Raw genomic sequence first — 19,748 nt, 5'->3', positions numbered from 1 at the left:
TCGTGCTGACCCATCAGAGGGCACCCACTAGCCAGAGCTGCAGCAGGATGAGGCTCTTTCCACCCATTCATCCCCAAATCTGCAGACCCCTGGGAAAACACAAATGCAGAGAAAACATGCCGTGGGCCGTGAAGTTGAGGAACACCCAGCAATGCAGCCTGTTTCTTTTGTAAAGCTTGGCAAGGGATACGTCTGAGTGTTTTACCCTATTCCAAAGTTGAGGAAAGGGTGGCAGTCAGTTTATCCAGCTTGTCCTATTCTAGAGACTGTCTCTTGGGAACTATCAGGCCCAGCACCAACACTTAAGGCAGCATTTGCTTCAGCTGTCCCATGGCACTCAGCCAGTGAGGGTGCCTGGAAAGTGCTTCATCATCTCAGGGCTAACATGAAACATCAGTTTGAATAGAAAACACAGCTCTAAGGCCAGGACAGTCACACAAGACTCCTTTTGGCAGGAGCTGCACCTGCTGTGCAGGCTGTGCCACACCCAGCACATTCTCCCTGATGTGCTCCATGCCCCAGCAAGTACCCTCCTTATTTCTCAGAAAGGAGAAATGAGGTTGATCAGAGAATCAAGTCACTGAGTCCACAGAAGATGCAGGATACAGGGCCCTTCCCTTCCACCATTCCCGTTCTCTCTGTCATCCCTTCCCTCAGCCACACACTAGAAGGTCAAGAATATCACAGAAAGAAGAAGAACCTACTTGACTCCATTGTCCAGGAGAGCAGTCATTGCTCGTGTAGGAGTCACGTTCTCTACTATCATGCCCAGGCTCTGACAGGCTGCCTTCTGAATAAACTCTGGGGAGTTCCGCAACATGTGGAGAAGGACTGCAGCAATCTGATCCACCTCGGAGTCCATGTCCTTCCCCAAGATCACAAAGAGCTCTCCCAGAGTGACAACTGCAGAGCAGGACACGTTGGACCGGAGGTTGGTCACCTGGGGAAGTCATGAGGGGAAACATAAGCATCACCTTGCAAAGAAAACCAGTTTCCTTAGACAAGACTCCCAGGAAATCACAACACGTCCCACTGTGTATAAAAGCACAGTAGGAGCAGAAGAGCCCAAGCATGAAAGACACTTACTCTGGCACCAGTTTCTGCCCACACACCTTCTTACTGCAGGCATGAAAAATAGGCTTCACTAAAGTGTTCCACTTAAACCTTCTATAATGTCTACTGCTTTGATTTTAGGCCCTTTTATTTGAAAAACATAGAAGCAAAATAAAGAAAGGGCTGCTTTCAAACCATAAAGGCACAAGGCATAAAGATAAAACAGTCAGATGCTCCTGTTCAAAAAAGCAACACCTGTAGTTGAAGCACCCAGGCAGAAAACAGAAAACACAGGCTCAGGTCTACAGACTCATTTGCAGTGTTCAATTACAGTTTGGGCAGAGATTGGGAATCTGGCATATCATGTTATTAGTGTCTCTTTTCTGCCTTGCATTATAATGGTACCTCACTCACAGACAAGTGTCAGATACCCGACCTGCCAGTAAATACAGCTACATGTACACACAGATCCTACAGATAGCTGACAGACACTAGAAATAGAAGGTCTAAAACCAGAATGAAGGCAGTCCCTGAGCACACATGGAGATGAACAAGCACATATTCTACTCTACAAGCCGTGTATCGAGTATGGGGTCAATTCAGAGCAATGTTCTCACCTCTCTGGTAACTGCCAAGCAAATCTCACGAAGCCGACAGAGCAGGACTTCTGAATGGGACTCAGCCAGCAGTGTGATGTTCAAGAGTCCCTTCTTCTTCCGTTCCCTGAAAGGCAAGTACAAAAAAGATTGATTTTTCTCTCTACCCAAGCACTTGGCAGCACCCTTTCAAATCACCAGGCTGGCAGCTCAGTCAAAGCATGGCAGGTGCTTTTCAAGGAGTACTTAATGAAATCGTGGAACACATTGCCACAGGATGCTGTGGCTGTCAAAAGCATACACAAATCCAAGAGGCAAAGAGAGGGCTTTCAGAGTCTTCATTTGTGACCTTTCTGAAAATCTCTGCTATTAATTCCCTCTGTCATCACTGCTTCCTAGAAGCTGTGAGGCCAGGCCATGCTGCTGGTTCTTGTCACCTCCCTGTACCTGTCCCTGAGACACAGTCCCATTGGGCTGTTACTGGGACATTTTCCTTCTTTGGCAGCCCCAGCAGGCAGTTCAGCACTGAGAGTCTGCACTGGCACTCTGGAGCTGAGTTTCCACTCTACAATCGAGGCCTGTGTGTCACCCACTCCACCTCACACGTTCCCCAAAAAAGCAGCAGGATGTCCCAGAAGATTAAGATTCCACCGCTGGGCAAGAACTGTTAAAACTCTGGCTTTTCCCAGAACACTCCGACCTAAAACAATGCCCACAACAGCAAAGTGTTATTGAAAAGGTGCAAACAACTCCATCTCTCAGCACTTGCTTTGTGCAGGCCCTCAGCTACAGGAAGGTGTGTGAGGCATCAGGGCTGCAGCCAGGGCTGGCAACTGATCCCATGGGCACCCCTGAGTGTCATCAGGACCCCCACACCTGCAGAAGCTCTCTGCACCTCCCAGGGCATCAAAGAGAAATGGGGAAGAGAAAGCAGAAGAGAAAGGGCAAAGCAAAGAAGACTGCACAAGGAGATGCAACGTGGCTAATTTTTCATGCTGTGAAATTTTTCATTCCCTGTGAGAATGAAGCATCCACCAGTGAGTGGATGCTAACCCAGACATCAAAAAGACAACCAATATCACCTAATATTTGGAAGGGTATCACCTCTGGGCCTCCTTCTGTCTGTGTAGAGTTTTGGGACACATTATGAGTATTGACAAAACATCTCAAGCCCGTATGATTCCTTGAGAAGGAAAAGTTGAATTGCAAAAGTGCAAGATTCCCAGAGGATTTTATTTCTCTTTCCTTCTCTTCTGCCATGAGCCCTTCAGGAGTAATGGTAGGCAGAAGGACTTGAAGGCACAACTCAGTCCATTTCTCAAAAAGAGGAGCTGCCTGGAGCAGCTTCTGGGACTCACATGCAGGAGTCCCTGCCATTGCTGTCAGCAGTGGGAGCAGAGAGGAATCTTACTCAGTCCCACTGGGCCAGTGGCCCAAGGCACCCAAATCTCTACACTCAAAACTGCTGCCATCCTGCTTCTGCCTTCAGCCAGCAAAGCATCTCGTCCCACAGCTTTCTCTCTTCCCTCAGCATTTCCTTTGCAGCTCCATGGAGCAGCAGCCAAAGCCAGGAAACAGCATGGACCTGCTGCAGTTGGAGCAGTGCTGCAGAGCAAGGCCAAGAAAAGGCTGCTCTCCACTCTTTATCCTCTCACAGCTCCACAGTGGTTTCAGCAGTGCCCTTTGGCCCTCTGGGCTCTCAGGGCTCAGAGGCACCAGCAAGACTCGCTTCTGACCGACCTTAACGCCAAGAGGGACACAGAGTGATGGGGCCTTTCTTACCAGTCATCACTGCCCAGCAAGGACAGTGCCTCCTGCAAGGCCTGCTGTGGGTCCGAAAAGGCCCTGTCCTTCTGCCTGAGCCCACGGAGCGGCTCCTCTCGGCGCAGGGCACCAGTGGCTGTCTGCGAGGTCACTGCAAGGACTTCCCTGCTCTCTGGATCCTGGGGCTCCCTGCTTTCTCTCAGCCTCCCCAGCTGAGCACAGCTCCAGGCTAAACCTGACAATTGCCCCACAGCCCCAGCTCCAAGTGCCACAGGTGCCACAGCCAGCGGCAGGTTCCTGAGGCCGCAGAGCTCCCGCTCCCTGCCAGACAGTGCCAACAGCAGGACTGGCCAGCCCAGGAGGGAACCCCTCAGGTGCCCCTCTTGTCTCAGCACCCTGATTTCCCACAGCCCTGAGGACAGGGGCTCTCGGCAAGTCCCTGAGGAGAGACCTGCAGCTGCCTCGTGACAGCACCAAGCCAAGCCTGAAGAACCCAGCCCTGCTGGGCCCAGCTCAATCCCCAGGGAGCAACAACCAGGGAACAGCCACACCTGACCCTTCACACCTGACAGTGCCTCTGTTTCCATTGACTTCAAATATTCTAGACTACCAAGCTGGAGTAACTCCAAAGTAGATTTGCTGTTCATTCTCAGGACACACTATGAACCCAAGATCCCACTGTGCTGGCTGAGGCAGGAGGCAGTTTGTGCTCCCTTTGCAAGGACAAACCCCTGCAGGAAAATGCTGCCATGGAGCAGGCTTACCCGAGGAGCTGCGTGGGAAGCTGCCATCTCCATGGAGGGTGGGCGTACTGGGCTGTAAGGGCACCGTGTCCTGCTTTCTCACGACCGTTTTCTTCATGGCGCTACCAGGGTCTTTTCTCTGTACACTGGGAGCTGTGCCATTGATAGGTGGTAGGCTGAAGCCTGCAGGCACCAAAGAGGAGCCTGTAAGTGGAGAGTGCTGGACGGGGTGATGATGGAAAAGGCCAGAGAAGTTGCTAGAGCTGGGTAACATTCTTTGTTGTCCCAAAGAACTACAAGTATAACAATGGCACACTAACATGGGACAGTGATCACAGAATCCCAGAGGAGTTTGGGCTGGAAGGCACCTTTAACCACCATCTAGTCCAACCCCTGTGAGCAGGGACGTTGTCTAGATCAGGTTTCTCAGAGCCCTACGTAAACTGGCCTTGAACACCTTCAAGGATAGACCAACAACAGCTTCCCTTGGCAAATCCTGCCAGCTTTTCATCCCCTTCATTTAAAAAAAAATTCTCCTTAATATCTAATGTAAATCTGCCCTCTTCTAGTTTAAAAGCAAACTGCAGTGACGCTTCTCCTAAGAAACAAAGAAAACCCAGAGTATTGCTTTGCTTTTGTTCTTCTGTTCCAGAGGCAGGCAGGGAAGTTACCAAAGTGCAGATAGCCTGGTGTGATGCCCTCGGGCTGAGTGCTGCCCCTGAGGGCCCCGCTGCCGCCCTCGGGCAGCACTCACAGCCCTGCAGGCTGAGCCCCTCGGCCAGGATTCAGTTGGGAACGCTGCTTGCTCCTGGGACGAAAACACAAGCACTGCCTGGGGCTTCAGCACAGCTCTACAGCGCCAGCTCCTCAGCAGGGAGCGGCAGGAGAAGGATCTCTGGTGCTTTCATCAGAAGGAATGGAATTAAGTTCCTTCCAGGTTGCAGCCTGGTTGAAAAGCATCCTTTTGGCCTCACCTTCCCTGGAGGCTGCTCTCCAGGAGAGAGTCTGAAGCCACAGTGTACTTTGCAAGACAGAATTTTCTACTCTGAAAGACTTTACAAGTGGAGGTGGGAAGCTAATATTCTGTTACTGACTCAATGAGGCCATGGGCAAGACACTTCATGTCTCTCTATTTTTCTTTGGGAAACAGAATTAAATCCTAATGCAAGATTCTTACTCAGATGCAAGCAGAACAGTCCCCCCAGTCTGATTGCAACATTGTGCAAAGGGCAAGCAAGTGGTCAAAAAGGAACACTACAAGTGTAGCCACCACTTACTTGCTTCAGCTGCATCTCCAGGCTCAAATGTCTCTGGAGGAAGCTGCAATGATTTCTCATTTTGTCTCCTCTTCATCTCTTCCATCAAAATCTCCATTTTCTTCTGCTCTAAGTTCTCTTTAGCCAACCTGCACAATTCAGCGCGGGTCTAGGTGCAATGGAAACACATCACAGACTGTAAGCAGAGACACACCAAGCAGACACAACACCTCATCAGGAGCACAGAGTGCAGAGTGCCACAGTCTTCCATGCAGCTCCATATCCATTCCAATAGTTTCAGAGGAATGTCTCCCATGCTCGCCTTGGCAATTACACACAGTGAGGTGGAACACTTCACTGCCACAACCTCACACTGCTGCAACTGCAACCTATGTCAGGAAGCCCTGCTTGAAGCATGAAAGTCATAGGAGTGCTCCAAGACAGATGAAGAGCTCACATGACAGTGAGCAGGCAGTGCAGTTCCTACAGGCCATGGCAGAAGAACGAAAACCGTGTGCAATACCCAGCAAGGAGGGGGAATGACTGTTGCTTAACACTCATGGCCAGGAATTGCAGCTGTTTCTCACTTCCTGGCTTCTGAAGGACTCAGCTCTGAAGGACTTGGTCTCTGAGGCCAGCAGACCAAAAGGAGGAGTCTTGTGAAAACAAGTTGCACAAATGCTGATGTTAATGAGCAGAAAACTTGAGAATGAGAGGGCTGTGAGATACAGCCACAAAGGTAACCAGGAAAAAGCAAACTCTCCCATTTTAGTTTGCAGCCTTGCTTACACTCAACATTAGAGTCTTTGCTTCTCTGCATCCAAGGATGCACTTCTCCCACATTCACTGATGTCTAGCATGATCTGCCATTCAGAACTTCTCTAAACCAGCCTTTGCACATACAGAATGCTTCTGGCGTGACCTTAGCACCATCTCCAAACCAGTCACCTTGGCACTACTGGAAATAGACAAGCAATTGCTCTGTAGCTGTCAAATACATTCCCAAGAGAATCCCCATCCCCCAAGGAGTGGAAGATTATGATTTTCAGTGGCATTTTGGGCCAAGCACTAAACAGCCACTGGAAAGGAAGTCTGCTCATCCCTGTTCTTATCCCTTACCTTTCCAAAGCTGTCCCTCCGCTCCTTGTCACTCCTAAGACCAGGACTGCTGGGATGATCTGTCTCCTTGGCCTGACTCAGTGAGAGGCCTGGGAATGGAAGCAAAGGTTCCTGTAAATCTCTGGCACCACGTGTTGGAAGCAAAAGAAGCTTTGCTTTCCTCATTAGATGTGCCCAGCATTCTGCAATCCTGTATTTGCAGGGAACAAAGTGCTCATCCAAAAGTTCCACTTTTGCTCTGCTTCCTTGTTGCAGGGGTTTATTCTCTGCTTTCTTTTCAGCAGAGACATCCAAACCCAAATAAACATGACCTATCTCAAAATAATTTTGATCTTGGCTGATATTGACAATTCAAAATGTCCTTAATAGAAATAGCTGATGGCCGGTCATTCTGAAACACTCCCCAACAGAGCTGGTAGAACTAGAAGAACTAATTCTTCACATGGTTTCACAGAGGATAAAATCATGTAGCAGTCAAGCACTATGAGAGGTATACCTGTCTTAAAACTGGATTCTATCACCCTGCTAAATGATTGGGTCAGTAACAAAAGAAAGACCGGAAAGGATGAATGACAGAAGTGATTTATAGTCCAGAATTAATCCAGAAAAAATGTCATTTACTTACTGAGGACTACCTCTCCCTAGCTGCAGTAAGCATTGCAGTTGCATATACACAATTAAGGAGTTATTCCAAAGGTGCCATACTCAGGATGTGGCAGAACAAACCCTGAGCAAAGGGACCAGGGGATCTGATCCCTTTTTCTGCATCAGCAGAATTACTTCTCCAAGTCTCATCTCTCCTATCATTACACAACCAGAGATGGCAAAGGAACTACAACAGTGTCATTGAAGCTTACAGCTTGAAAACAGTGGATGACCCAGAGGCGCCAGAGACTGCATTTTGTCTGGCACAATTCCACTTGTCAGGGATCAGGCAAGGCAGGGACAGGGACAAGGCAGGAGGCACCTCCTCCCCAGCCTCAGCCTGCAGCACTGACACAGGCAGAGACAGCCGGGGAAGAGATTTGTCATTGGGAACCTGCCACAGGTGGCTTTGGGCTTGTGCTGTCAGAGGATGACAAACTCACACTGTGCCTAGGCTGCAGCCATTTGGAAGTCTCCTTCTCCTTCACTGGAAAATTCAAAAGGACTTTCCATCATAGGAGGTTTCCCTATTCCTTACAGTGCAAAACCACGAAAAACCAAGTGCAGACCAAAAATCCATGAATCACCATCAAATCTCAAAGGGTTCAGACCAGAAACTACCTCAAGGAATGGTTTACTCCTTCAAAAGCAGGAGGAAGGAGTGGAAACATTTCTCATTTCATAAAATTCCTTCATTTTCTACTCTAATTTTGACACAAGAAAGGCTGCAGGGAGATAAAAGGCATGAGCAAGAAGGAGAGGAATGTTTCCTTTTCCTGAACAGCACATCCAGGAGCCAAGCTACCCCTCCAGCTCCTGCCACTCAGCATTTCATACTGAAGGAATTTCACTGCACCACCAGAGAACACTCCCAGTCATTGGGCTCTGGGAGAGTCCACTGAGCCCATCAAGAAAATGAAATTAATTTAAAGATATCTTTAAATGAATGTGTTTTATCCAAGCTTTCCAAGTGTCACCTCTGAGTCAAGATCCCAATGATCATTTTAGGACAGACATGCCCTGTACCCACCTGCATGCTCCGGGATCTTCTCTTGGCTTCTGCTGCTGGGTCTTGCCCTGAAGAAACTGGAAGACAAAAAAACATATGAGAAGCTAGAAGGAGAAGGGAGAGAATGGGTGTACCATGCAAAGAGGCAAACCTTCTTAGCATGGTCACTGTGATGAAGGAAGAATTGCAACACATAAACCCAAATATGATTCATTGTCCTTAAGCTTTCAGTTGCTGGAATCACACAGAACTGGGCAAGCTCTGGCTGAAATAACAGCCAAGTCCAGCAGGGGACCCTTCCTGAGACACTTTGAAGCCCTGCCTCCTCTTCCCCAGCACCACCTCTGCTCTTGGGGCGTTGCTCTTGGGTTTGACATTGGATGGGCAAAATGCGGAATATTCAGAGGTTTGCCTAAATACATGGGAGACTGTGCCAAATCACCACAGGAGATGGGAAGAGTGAGGTGAAGAGTACACTGGAGCAGCAGACACCTTGGCTTACCTCATCTCCTGGGACTCCTGCAATTCCATCTTTGGAGAGCTGTGCACAGACCCAGCAGCACTGCCCACAGGGGAAATTCCTGCCTTGCGCAGACGGGGAATCAAAGATTTTCCCAATTGTCTCTTCTTCATTTCCCCGCCCGTGGAATACAGCAAGGAGGTCTGGAAAGAGTAGAACACAGTGCTCAGATCAATCATCCACACTTGCCCCCTTTGATGCCTCAAGAATTTTATCAATGCTCTTAACTGGGACCTGGTAGGAAAAGTCAAACTGATGCAGCAGCTTGGCTGTGGATTGGGAATGCAAAGGGAACTGGGAGAGACCATGTCCCACATTTCTGAGCTCTCCCCACCTTCTCACTTCCCTGGAAATGCGACTACATTCCCAGCTGGCATCCACATGTTTGACATCAAGGTGTTCTGGGGTGCCACTGCCTCCCCTGGCCTTTTGGATGCCATGGCAGTGGGTTTAGATCACTGTTCTCTCCCTGCCCCTAATGTGTCTCACAGCCAGTGCTGATCTCCAGCCAAATCCCCACAAAGCCATTCTGCAGCATGTCCAAACCTGCTTGTCTCAAGTCCCTCATTCCTTCTGCTGCTGCCCTTCCCTCCTACACTTCCCCAGCAGCCTTGGAGCCCAGATGCTGCTGCTGAGCTCTCAGGATGGTCGCTGCTCTCCAGCTCCCCCACATCCATCATCTCAGCCTCACTGCCATTTAGGGAGTTCAGCAGAGCTCCCTGCCCTGCTGCTCTCTGCAAGGTCTCTGCCTGCCCAACTTGCTCCAGGGCCCCCATGCCATGGCCAGGAATGGGGGAGGAGGCAGCAGGGGCAGATGCACACCCATGCTTAGTATCCCATCATTTCTGGCCCCGCTAGAGAGCCATGCCAGGACCTGTTCAAAGTTCACTGAAAGGGTCAGTTCCTGTATACACTGAGCCCTTTCTCTGCAAGGCTGAAATCAAGTGCCCAAGCCTTTGATTGGACATTCTGTCAACCAAAACTGTTGTTCATCTGTCTCCTCCTGCACCCCACAGCAAACCCAGAACAACTGCACGTCCTGGCCCTGGTGCAAAGAAAATCGTGTGCCTGGGATCCAGGCTGCTTTCCCGATGTCCACCTGCCATCCCTTCCCTATGGACAAAGCCATGCCAGAGCACACAGCTGCCCAGAATCTGATGAACTCTGGAAATAGCATCAGAGATTGCTGTGCAGGGGGCATGGCTGTACCACTCACAAGCTCAGACAACCTGACTTTGCAGGTTCCAGCAATCATCTTTTTCCATCCAAAGCAGACACAGCTGACAGAAAACATCAGCAAAACATACAGGTGCATCATAGATACCTGTAGATTACTCAATGGGGAAGGACTGCTTTCCCAGATTGCACAGCTTCAGCTGCTCTGACTGCTTGTTGGTGTTTTCTCAGCCATAAGACAGACGAGGAACTACAACACAGCCCAGAAACCATTCAAAGACCTCTCCTGCTATTGATACATGCTGAGGACATGACGTCTGCCCTACACACCCATGGCAAAGACAGCCTGAAGTGCAGTGTCCAGCTGAGGTCTTTCTTAGCTCAGCTGCTTCCCTGGGCTCACAGCACAGGAAAAGGCCTCCATGCTCTGCCTACAGCACATAAAATGAAAATCTACCATCCAGGACTTAGCTTGGTCTCCTTACCTTATGTCCTTTTCCCTCTGAACTCTGCTCCGCGTTGTTTCTTCTGACATCTTCGTTGTCAGTGCTACTTTTCCCTTTCCCTTCCTCCCCATCATACATCTTGCTCAGCTTGATGGAAGAGCTCTCTTGGATGGGAGGCAAGGGCTTGAAGGGAAGGAGTGAAGCGGGACGTGTCTCAGGAAGATTCGTGGCAGGAGTGTAGCCAGTCAGATCTGCAAAGTGGAGACACAAAATGTAACAGAGCCCCCAGTGCAAAGATGAAGCATCTGAAGCTCCGTATTTCATGGGACAGATTCCTTGGAAGCTTCTAAATAGCTGCACAGGGAAACATGCTCCTGCCACCAGCAGCTTGAAGCAGGCCAGGGGGAAAACCCTGCCCCACTTCCACAGAGCTGCCACAGGAACAGCCTGGCCTCTGGGCTGCCCTGGGACAGCAGGGAGCCCAGAGCCCTGTGCTCTCCAGCCATGGCTCAGCTGCACATGCACCCTGCTGCTCCTCTCCCTGCCCCACAGCTGAGCAGCCCTACAGCTCCACGGGGCACTGCCAGCAGCACAGCTCATTGCAGGGGCACATGCAGGGCACAGCTGTTCCCTGCCAATGTGCACAGCCTCTCTGGGCTGCCACAAGACCCTTCCTCCCAACAGAGAGCGGCCCAGCTCCCACCTCACCTCTGTGTGAGGCTGAGCCACGCTCACAAGGGAAGAAGTGAGTTCGGTGAACTCCCATTTTTAGAATCAATCCATCTAATGGGTTAGGCATGCAAGCTCTTAGAAGTAAGAGAACTAATTTTTTACATTGTTTCACAAAGGGTAAAATAAAAAGGCAGCCAAGCAATACAAAACAAACACTTCTCTTAAAACTGGGGCCTTTCAGCCTGAACAATGCTCTGGTCAGTAACAAAAGAGAGGAATCATTCAACGACTTAAGTAATTTCCAATCCAGAATTAATCCAGAAAAACTATCCCCCTGCTTATGGAGCAATACTGGTCTAGTGCTGCATTCAGCATTGCAGATGCATTCCAGCAATGAAGGAGTCATTCCAAATAGGGCCATACCCAAGATTTGGCAGAACTAACCCTGAGCAAAGGGACCAGGGGATCTGATCCCTTTTTCTGCATCAGCAGAATTACTTCTCCAAGTCTCATCTCTCCTATCATTACACAACCAGAGATGGCAAAGGAACTACAACAGTGTCATTGAAGCTTACAGCTTGAAAACAGTGGATGACCCAGAGGTGCCAGAGACTGCATTTTGTCTGGCACAATTCCACTTGTCAGGGATCAGGCAAGGCAGGGACAGGGACAAGGCAGGAGGCATCTCCTCTCCCAGCCTCAGCCTGCAGCACTGACACAGGCAGAGACAGCCGGGGAAGAGATTTGTCATTGGGAACCTGCCATAGGTGGCTTTGGCCTTGTGCTGTCAGAGGATGACAAACTCACACCCTGCCTAGGCTGCAGCCATTTGGAAGTCTCCTTCTCCTTCACTGGAAAATTCAAAAGGACTTTCCATCATAGGAGGTTTCCCTATTCCTCCCAGTGCAAAACCAGGCAATATACAGGAATCTCCTTCAACTCTCAAGGGATTCAGATCAGAAACTACCCCAAGGAATGGTTTTCTCCTTCAAGGGCAGTCGGAAGGAGTGGAAACATTTCTCATTTCATGCTAATTGGCTTATTTTTCCATTCCCCATTTGGCACTAGAAAGGCTGCAAGGAGGTAAAAGGGATGTGCAGGATGGAGAGGAATGTATCCGTTTCCTGCCCAGCTTATCCAAGAGCCCAAGGTACCCCTCCAGCTCCTTCCACTCAAAAATTAACACTGGAGGAATTTTCACTGCACCACCAGAGAACACTCCTAGGGACTGGGCTCTGGGAGAGTCCTCTGAGCCCATTAGGAAATTGAAATACATTTAAAGATACCTTTAAATGAATGGGTGTTAACCAAGATTTCCAAATGTCAACTCAGTGTGAAGACTAGAAAGGCCACTTTCGGACAAAATGTGGAATACAGAAAAGTTCACCTAAATACGTGGGACAGCTGACTGTGCCAAATCACCACAGGAGATGCGAAGAGTGAGGTGAAAAGTACACTGGAGCCCTGTGCCTACCTGCATACTCCGGGCTCTTCTCTTGGCTTCTGGTGCTGGGTCTTGGCCTGGAGAAAATGGAGGACAAAGGAACATATGAGGAGCTAGAAAGAGAAGGGAGGGAATGGATGTACCATGCAAGCAGGCAAACCTTCTAAGCATGGTCCCTGTGATGAAGGAGGAATTGCAAAACATAATCCCAAAGATGAGTCATTGTCCTTAAGCTTTCAGTTGCTGGAATCACACAGAACTGGCCAAGCTCTGGCTGAAATAACAGCCAAGTCCAGCTGGGGACCCATCCTGAGACACTTTGAAGCCCTGCCTCCCTTTCCCCAGCACCACCTCTGCTCTTGGGGCATTGCTCTTGGGTTTGACATTCTGCTGGATCACCATAGATGGGCAAAATATGGTGTTGCCAGGATTTTTAGTGAAAAAGCCTCTGCTAGGATTTTTCCTGTCCTGAGGAGCTGAGGGCCTCAGGAAAGAAATGTAAACAATAACTATCTGCTCCTGTGGAGTGCCACAGGTGAATCTTCCATTGGTTCATGTGGATTGTTTTCAATCAGTGACCAATCACAGCCACCTGTGCCAAGGCTGTGAGCAGTCACAGGATTTTTGTTATTGATTCCTGTTCTATTCTTGTCTTTGTAGCCTTCTGATCTTTCTCTCTCTGTTCTTTTAGTATAGTTGTAATGTAGCATTTTAGTATAATATATATCATAATAAATCAGCCTTCTGATGAAAGTGGAGTCAAGCCTCGTGTCCTCGCACCAGGGGTTGCAGTCAAAGCAAGAATTGGTGACCCCTGGACGTGTGAAACTGATGGTCACCCCAAGAGTGACCATGGAATCTAGCCTGGAGCTGAAGAAACGAGACCCTGAAGATGGGCAGAGTTCACAGCCAAGGCAAACAGGAGAACCTGTTGGACTTTCCTGGAGATTGTGTCCAGAGACCGCAGAGCAGCAGAGCTGCACAGCTGGATCCACAAGGACACTGTCTAAAGGTACTGTTATTTTTTCCCTTCCTGAAGATCCTGCCATTCGCAAAAGGTGGGAGGAAAGTTGGGAAAATGTACCTTCGGAAGCTCAGGTTCCGTTTACTGAGTCAGAGGAGAAAGTTATTAAACTCTGGTGCAAATGGGGACACGATTTGATTTTTTGGAAGGAAGATTATTATGACGTTTTCAGATAGGCAAAATTTCATAGATTTTTTACAAATGTGATATACTCCCTCGATTTAGATGTTTGGGAGTTCATGAAGGCTGCTGTTGAGTGGACAGAGCACCAGGGTGTTAAACGCCCGTTGATATATTCAATATCCCAAGACATCTTATCCTGGGTTTTGACAGTAAAAAAGGCTGGGGGGGACGTCATGGCTCGGTGGCGCGGCCGCGCTCCGTACCCGCCAGGTTCGGCACGAGAGAAGCCTCTCCAAAAAGACGAACCGCGGGTTTGCAGCCCCCCCGCACTGCCCACAGCTGAGCAAAAGTTTTTCTCTGTTCCTTCGGAGCAGACAGAGCTGCCTTCCCCCCCCCCTCCTTCTCTTGGGGGGGATGGGGAGCCGAGCCCGCCGCTTTCCGGGCCGGCCCCGCCCGCTTCACCGCGGATCTTTCCGCCTTCCCCACCCCGGGAGGGGGCGGATCCGGCTCCGCCTCAGCCAGCCCCGCGGGAGGCGCCGGACCCCGCGGCTCCGCCTCAGCCAGCCCCGCGGGAGGCGCCGGACCCCGCGGCTCCGCCTCAGCCAGCCCCGCGGGAGGCGCCGGACCCCGCGGCTCCGCCTCAGCCGGCTCCGCCCGCGGCCCCGCAGCCGCCCGGGCCAGCTCCGCCGGCTCTGATGACTGCGCCTGCGCCGCGGCACCCGGAACCGCCTCCCGCCGATCCGCCCGTGTTGCCAGGCAGCGCGATCAACAACAGTGATTCCCCGGCTGTGCTGCTGTCCCCGGGAGCTGCAGGAGCTGCCTCCGTGTCTTCTTTCTCTGCATCCCAGCCGGCAACTGAATTCGCAACGGTGCAGGCGGCGCCTGCGCGGGCCGACCCCGCTCCGAGCCCGCCGCCCCCGCCTGTCCCGCCGCTCCCTGCCGATCCAATTGCAGTGCAAGAGCTTGCTGAGAATAGTGCTGAGCCCACGAGACCGCCTCAAAAGTCGACACCAGCGCCCGTGCTGCCTGCACCACCCACCCCAGTTGTCCCGCAGGTTTCCGAAACTCCATCATTCACATCAAACCCTGCGAAAAGCCTATCCTTCCGTAAAAAAAGCATAACCCTCCAGCTGACTGCAGGAGCAGTTCGGCTGGCTGTGTTCAAAATCAATATAGTTTTTAAATCACTTCGCGTATAGTCGAGAGCTTCTCCCTAGAAGTTAAAGTGCCTGCCTTCCCCCGAGCGCCCCTGCGGCATGGGGGAGTTGGCTCCTGTAACATCTACCTCTAGTTCCCAACCCAGTAGAGATAAAAGTAGTGCCAAAAAGCAAAAAGCAGAAAAAATAACATTTACCTTACAAAAACAAGAGACACAGAGCAAAGCAAGCACTGCTCGCTTGCTCTGGAGACAAGAAACCCTCAAATCTAAAATAACAATTCCTGAGAAAACTTCTCTTCTCCAGCTGCCAGTGTGCACCAGTGCTTCTAAAAAAAAAAACATTTCGTCATTTCTACTCTCAAAACACTAGCAGCATAGTCCTACCAAGTTCTGAGCGTGCAGAGCCCGCCTCACAAGCTAGTTCTAAGCCGTTTAACTCATTTCCCTGGGCCGGGGCCATCGCCCCGTCCAGTGCTGAGTTCAAAAACTTTGCTTTCCCCACAAGAACCTAGGCCACCATTCTGTGAGCCAAGTCTGAGTTCTCTGGTCCGCCCACCAGGACCAGAGCCACCCAAGGGTCCTAGAGACACTCTGCTGCTGCTACTCTTCTTCTAATGAAAAAAAAAATAATAATAATAAAGAAAAGTGGAAAGAGCTAGCAGCTCAAAAGCATTGAAAAGCCAAAAATTAGCCTCAGCACAAGTGGTTCAATGAAGGGCTGTGGCCAGGGCATTCCAGAAATTTTCTCTGAATTGTTTGATGACTGTAAATGAATTGTTTGATAATTCTTGTTTTCTTTAGCAGTTCTTTGTTTCAGAATTCTGCAAGCCTGTTTCAGGACCAAAGGGGACTTCCAGAGATGTCAAAGAAGAACATCTTCAGTCCATGGACTCTGTCCTGAAATTCAGCTGCTTGGACTTGAAACAATGAACTTTCTCTGCATGTGTTCTTTGCATTTTCTTATTTTTTAAGATTGTTTTAGTGATATGATATAATTAGATGTTTGATAAGTGAAGAATTTCCCTGAATGTTTTACAGGTGAAGAGTTTCCCTGACCATTCCACATCAGCAGATGATTGAGATTTTGATTGGCAACAGATCAACCTCAAAAGGTGTTGTTCTCTCTTCTGCAAGGCCTCAGTAGAGGAGATTGCAAACATTTCTTTTTCTATTTAATTTAATAATTTAAAAGGGTGAGATGTTGCCAGGATTTTTAGTGAAAAAGCCTCTGCTAGGATTTTTCCTGTCCTGAGGAGCTGAGGGCCTCAGGAAAGAAATGTAAACAATGGCTATCTGCTGCTGTGGAATGCCACAGGTGAATCTTCCATTGGTTCATGTGGATTGTTTTCAATCAGTGACCAATCACAGCCACCTGTGCCAAGGCTGTGAGCAGTCACAGGATTTTTGTTATTCATTCCTCTTCTATTCTTGTCTTTGTAGCCTTCTGATCCTCTTCTCTCTGTCCTTTTAGTATAGTTGTAATGTAGCATTTTAGTATAATATATATCATAATAAATCAGCCTTCTGATCAACATGGAGTCAAGCCTCGTGTCCTCGCGCCAGGGGTTGCAGTCTAAGCAAGATTGCCCTGTGTTTGTTTTTGCCCTGAAGTAACTGAGATTCACTGGAATATTTACAAGCCATAAATGATGGATTTATTGGGGTTGCTAGAATCTTCTATATTTTATGACTTTTCTGCTGCACAAGAGCCTGGCACTTGCAGAACTCTTGCCCCATGCACTTCCCCAGTGCTTCTTGCAGAGAAGCTTTGGGAAGCACTCAGGAAAAGTGCCATGTTCATGTGTGGTTTGTGGAGCCCACAGGACAGGGAAATGTCTTTGCAGTGGGCACTGCCTTTTATTCCAAGGTGTAGAAGGATTCTTGGCTGAACAGGGCCATGATATTCCCCTGTGGGAATTGGACAGCCCTGGTCTGCAGATTACAGAGTTACTCTGAAAACCATGTATCGTCCTCAAACAGGAACAAGATAGACCATGTGCTGTCCTCAAATAGATACAACAAGGAAGAATGAGCATTGTGCCAGGATGAAACCAAATGCGTCAAGCACGTTGTGGGAGCTGCTAATTTGGCACACCTTAGCTAAAGATGCTTATAGTGTGACAACCAATCAGTAATTAAGATGTATGTGTGAATATAGCTACTTAACCAATCAGCATTAAGCATTAGTGGCAGGAGACAGTGTATAGAGGAGGATAACTATGTCAAAGTTGCTTAATAAAGGAGAACGACATGTAGCCACATTGGCTGTGAGTGTCATTACTCAGCCGACTCTCCGTGGGACCCTCCTCACCAAGGAATTGTCATTGCTGTGGGCACTGGCTGTTATTCCAACACCTGTGTCATTTATTCTACTGGAATCCTTGTGAGAAAGGTTGTTCTTCGCCATTGAGATTTTTAGGTGACATTTTTGATCTCAAACAGCCCAAAGTTTTCCATCTCACAGGTTTCTGATGCTGGTTTTCCCTTTCCAGTCTGTTGTTGGCCAAGGAAGATGCTGCTTAGATTCTGCAGGCCCCCATACATGGATACTGTTATAGGTAAAAATCGATCCAGCCAATTTAATAAAAATAAAATATAAATTTATTCACAACTGATATACAGTCCTGACAGCCAACAATCAAGGACAGCACTGACCCCGGGATGGAAGCTGGGTGAACACAGATCCGCCTTCTATCGCACCCAATCCCCCCTGTTCACCAATGCTGCTTGGCAGAGTCCGTTCTTATACTCTTTTTCTAGCCCATGGCAGAGTCCCTTTGTCTTTCCTCAGGGTTCTTCACATTCATGATGCCTCTATTCTCCGTCCTGTGCTGGACAAAACCTTGTCCGGGAACTGATGTGCATCCACTCTTCGGTTACCGGAATCCCGTATGCAGATGTATGTCCTTGATGGTCCCCTCTGTCTAAGATGAACATCTCCATGGGCCATCATCGCTGGGCCTCCTCCTGTTCACACCAGTGAGAACGACAATCTCCTGTGCCGGCTGGGTTCACTTCCTATGTTAATGACACTCCTCCTACCCGACTGCCAGCTGCGGTTTCCTCACCCTGTGAAGCAATCCCCTCTTCCCTTGCTACTGTGATTTCAAGGCTTGATATTTTATTCATATATATATATATATATATTCTATCAGCACAAATTACCATAATATACATAACAGGTACCAAGCTGAAAATTCTTCAGTTCTCCACAGCAGCCCAGTTATCCACAGGAGGGCCAAGAGCAGCTCCATAAGCTCCAAGGGATTCTAACAGATGAATTTCTGTCCCTCAGGAAGGCAGGGCTGGGTCTGAAGTAAAGGGACTGACACTGCACCCACCTTTACATGGCAGCAGCTGTCCCACACTTTGTGAAAGGCACATAACATGTGACACTCTTAATTCAGCACTGGCTTAGTCAGTCTTATAAAGCTCTTAAAAAAAAAAAACCAAAACAGAGTGGGCAAAAAATTATTTGTATTTAATTGGTTGGGGTGTTTTTGGCTTTTTTTTTTTTCTTGGTTCTTTGCTTTGGTGATCAGAGATCATGGAGGAAGAGGCAGATTTTCTGTTCAACTTGCCTGTCAGTATGCAGGGGGCATGAAAAGAAGATCAGCTTTTCACCAGCTGGTTAAGGAGCTCTAAAAGTAATTGTGCTGTCCTTAATCAGGGGGTGGGGGCACTGCTAACAGCCTGGATTGTCCCCACCTGTGTTCCCCTCCTACCAAAGTGCTGTGTAGATCCAGAGCCTTGTGCCTTGGCCTGATGGTGCAAAAATCCTCCCAACATCTATCTGTTTGCAAAAATGTGTTCTCATTAAGATGAAAAGCTGTATGGGTGGCCTGCAGCTAATGTTCTTTTGTTGCCTGGAGCCCAGGCAGTGCTCACATCTAAATGACTGACCAGCCCCAAGCTGCTCTTAAGACTGATTTGATCAAAGGCACTGAAGCTCTGTTGAGTGCAAATTCTCCAGGAAAACAAGCACAGGAACTTGGATAATGTTGGTGACAAAAGCAGAGTGCAGAATTGAACCTATGAGGACACCTCACTGCTGCCTCCCCCCACCCTTTTATTTTAAATTCATTTCATATTTTGAGTGTGAGCTCTTGCATGAAGTGGGCCCTCAGCAAGGAGCTGCTGGGCCTACTGGCTGTGTCCCTTTGTGCTCCCAGTGCTTCTTGAAATAAATGGGCTGGAGATCTTTCTCCTTTTTAAAGTCTTTATTAAAAAGAATCAGCTCAGGTGGGGAGAAATCGACGGGTCGCGCCCACACCGCCGGCACTCCCAGGAATGGCACGGAGGAGGAGGATGATGCAGCTGTGTCCGCTGGTCTGCAGGCAGAGCTGGGGATTCCGTCCTCACCAGAGTTTAGGAGATTCCGCCTTTTCGGTCCAACGCCTCGGGTCCTCTCTCTAGTCAACATCCTTTCAGGTTAGGGTGAGAAGCAAAAAGGATCCAAGCAGGCACTGGACTACGCTCCCATCCTTAGACATCACCTAGGTCCCCTAGTTCTATGTTGGCTCCTTGTTTTTAGGGGTTTTCCTGGAAAACTGCAAAATTTGGTGCAATGCATTTCTCATCTGCATTCCAGCTCTGATGCCACTCCCATTCTCCTGCTACCTGCAGGGTCCCTGTGTCACTCCCTGGCAAGCCTCATGGGGACAATGGTTAATCACCAACCATTAACAGGTAATTGAAGAAGAACTCTTAACAATGAAGCTAACTGAACAGCAACTGGTCCAACTTGTTTTAACTCTGCAACCTTAAAAAAAAAATAGATAACTTCTTATTCATAACATTTCTCCCTCTTTTTCTTTGATCAGGAGTAAGCTTAAGATGGCCTCAACTTACAGTTTTTGCCTCATTAACATAGAATTTCTTATATTTTTTGTATTGATTATAAATTTCCTGAGCACTCTGGTGATCATATTTTCCCAACTTCCTTAATTTTGTTTGGTTTTTTCAGGTTAATCTCTTTAGAGATCCTTGGGTTATTCTG

At 48.8% G+C, this 19,748-nt stretch overlaps 1 protein-coding gene across 1 annotated transcript; it reads right to left on the bottom strand.

The window, feature by feature from the left end:
- Positions 1-3,427: 3,427 nt before the first annotated feature.
- Positions 3,428-13,906, bottom strand: LOC135308307 (uncharacterized). Its single transcript, XM_064433248.1, has 9 exons — positions 12,604-13,906; positions 12,474-12,520; positions 10,367-10,578; positions 8,688-8,848; positions 8,207-8,262; positions 6,532-6,620; positions 5,434-5,581; positions 4,178-4,339; positions 3,428-3,564 (listed from the first exon to the last, which is right to left on the bottom strand). Exons 1-9 carry the CDS (start codon positions 12,645-12,647, stop codon positions 3,428-3,430), a joined length of 1,056 nt encoding a protein of 351 aa, XP_064289318.1. The 5' UTR covers positions 12,648-13,906.
- Between the last annotated feature and the right edge of the window lie 5,842 nt (positions 13,907-19,748).

The sequence above is a fragment of the Passer domesticus genome, chromosome 9 (assembly GCF_036417665.1).
Source record: "Passer domesticus isolate bPasDom1 chromosome 9, bPasDom1.hap1, whole genome shotgun sequence".
Taxonomy (NCBI): Eukaryota; Metazoa; Chordata; class Aves; order Passeriformes; family Passeridae; genus Passer; species Passer domesticus.
This window is presented reverse-complemented; position numbering and strand designations above follow the sequence as displayed.

Coding starts and splice junctions, on each gene's coding strand:
- LOC135308307 (XM_064433248.1), bottom strand. CDS start 12,647: ATGTTTTGCAATTCCTCCTTCATCACAGGGACCATGCTTAGAAG. Junction 5,582..6,531: donor GGAGGGACAGCTTTGGAAAG/GTAAGGGATAAG, acceptor CATTGCACCTAG/ACCCGCGCTGAATTGTGCAG. Junction 4,340..5,433: donor TGGAGATGCAGCTGAAGCAA/GTAAGTGGTGGC, acceptor TGGTGCCTGCAG/GCTTCAGCCTACCACCTATC.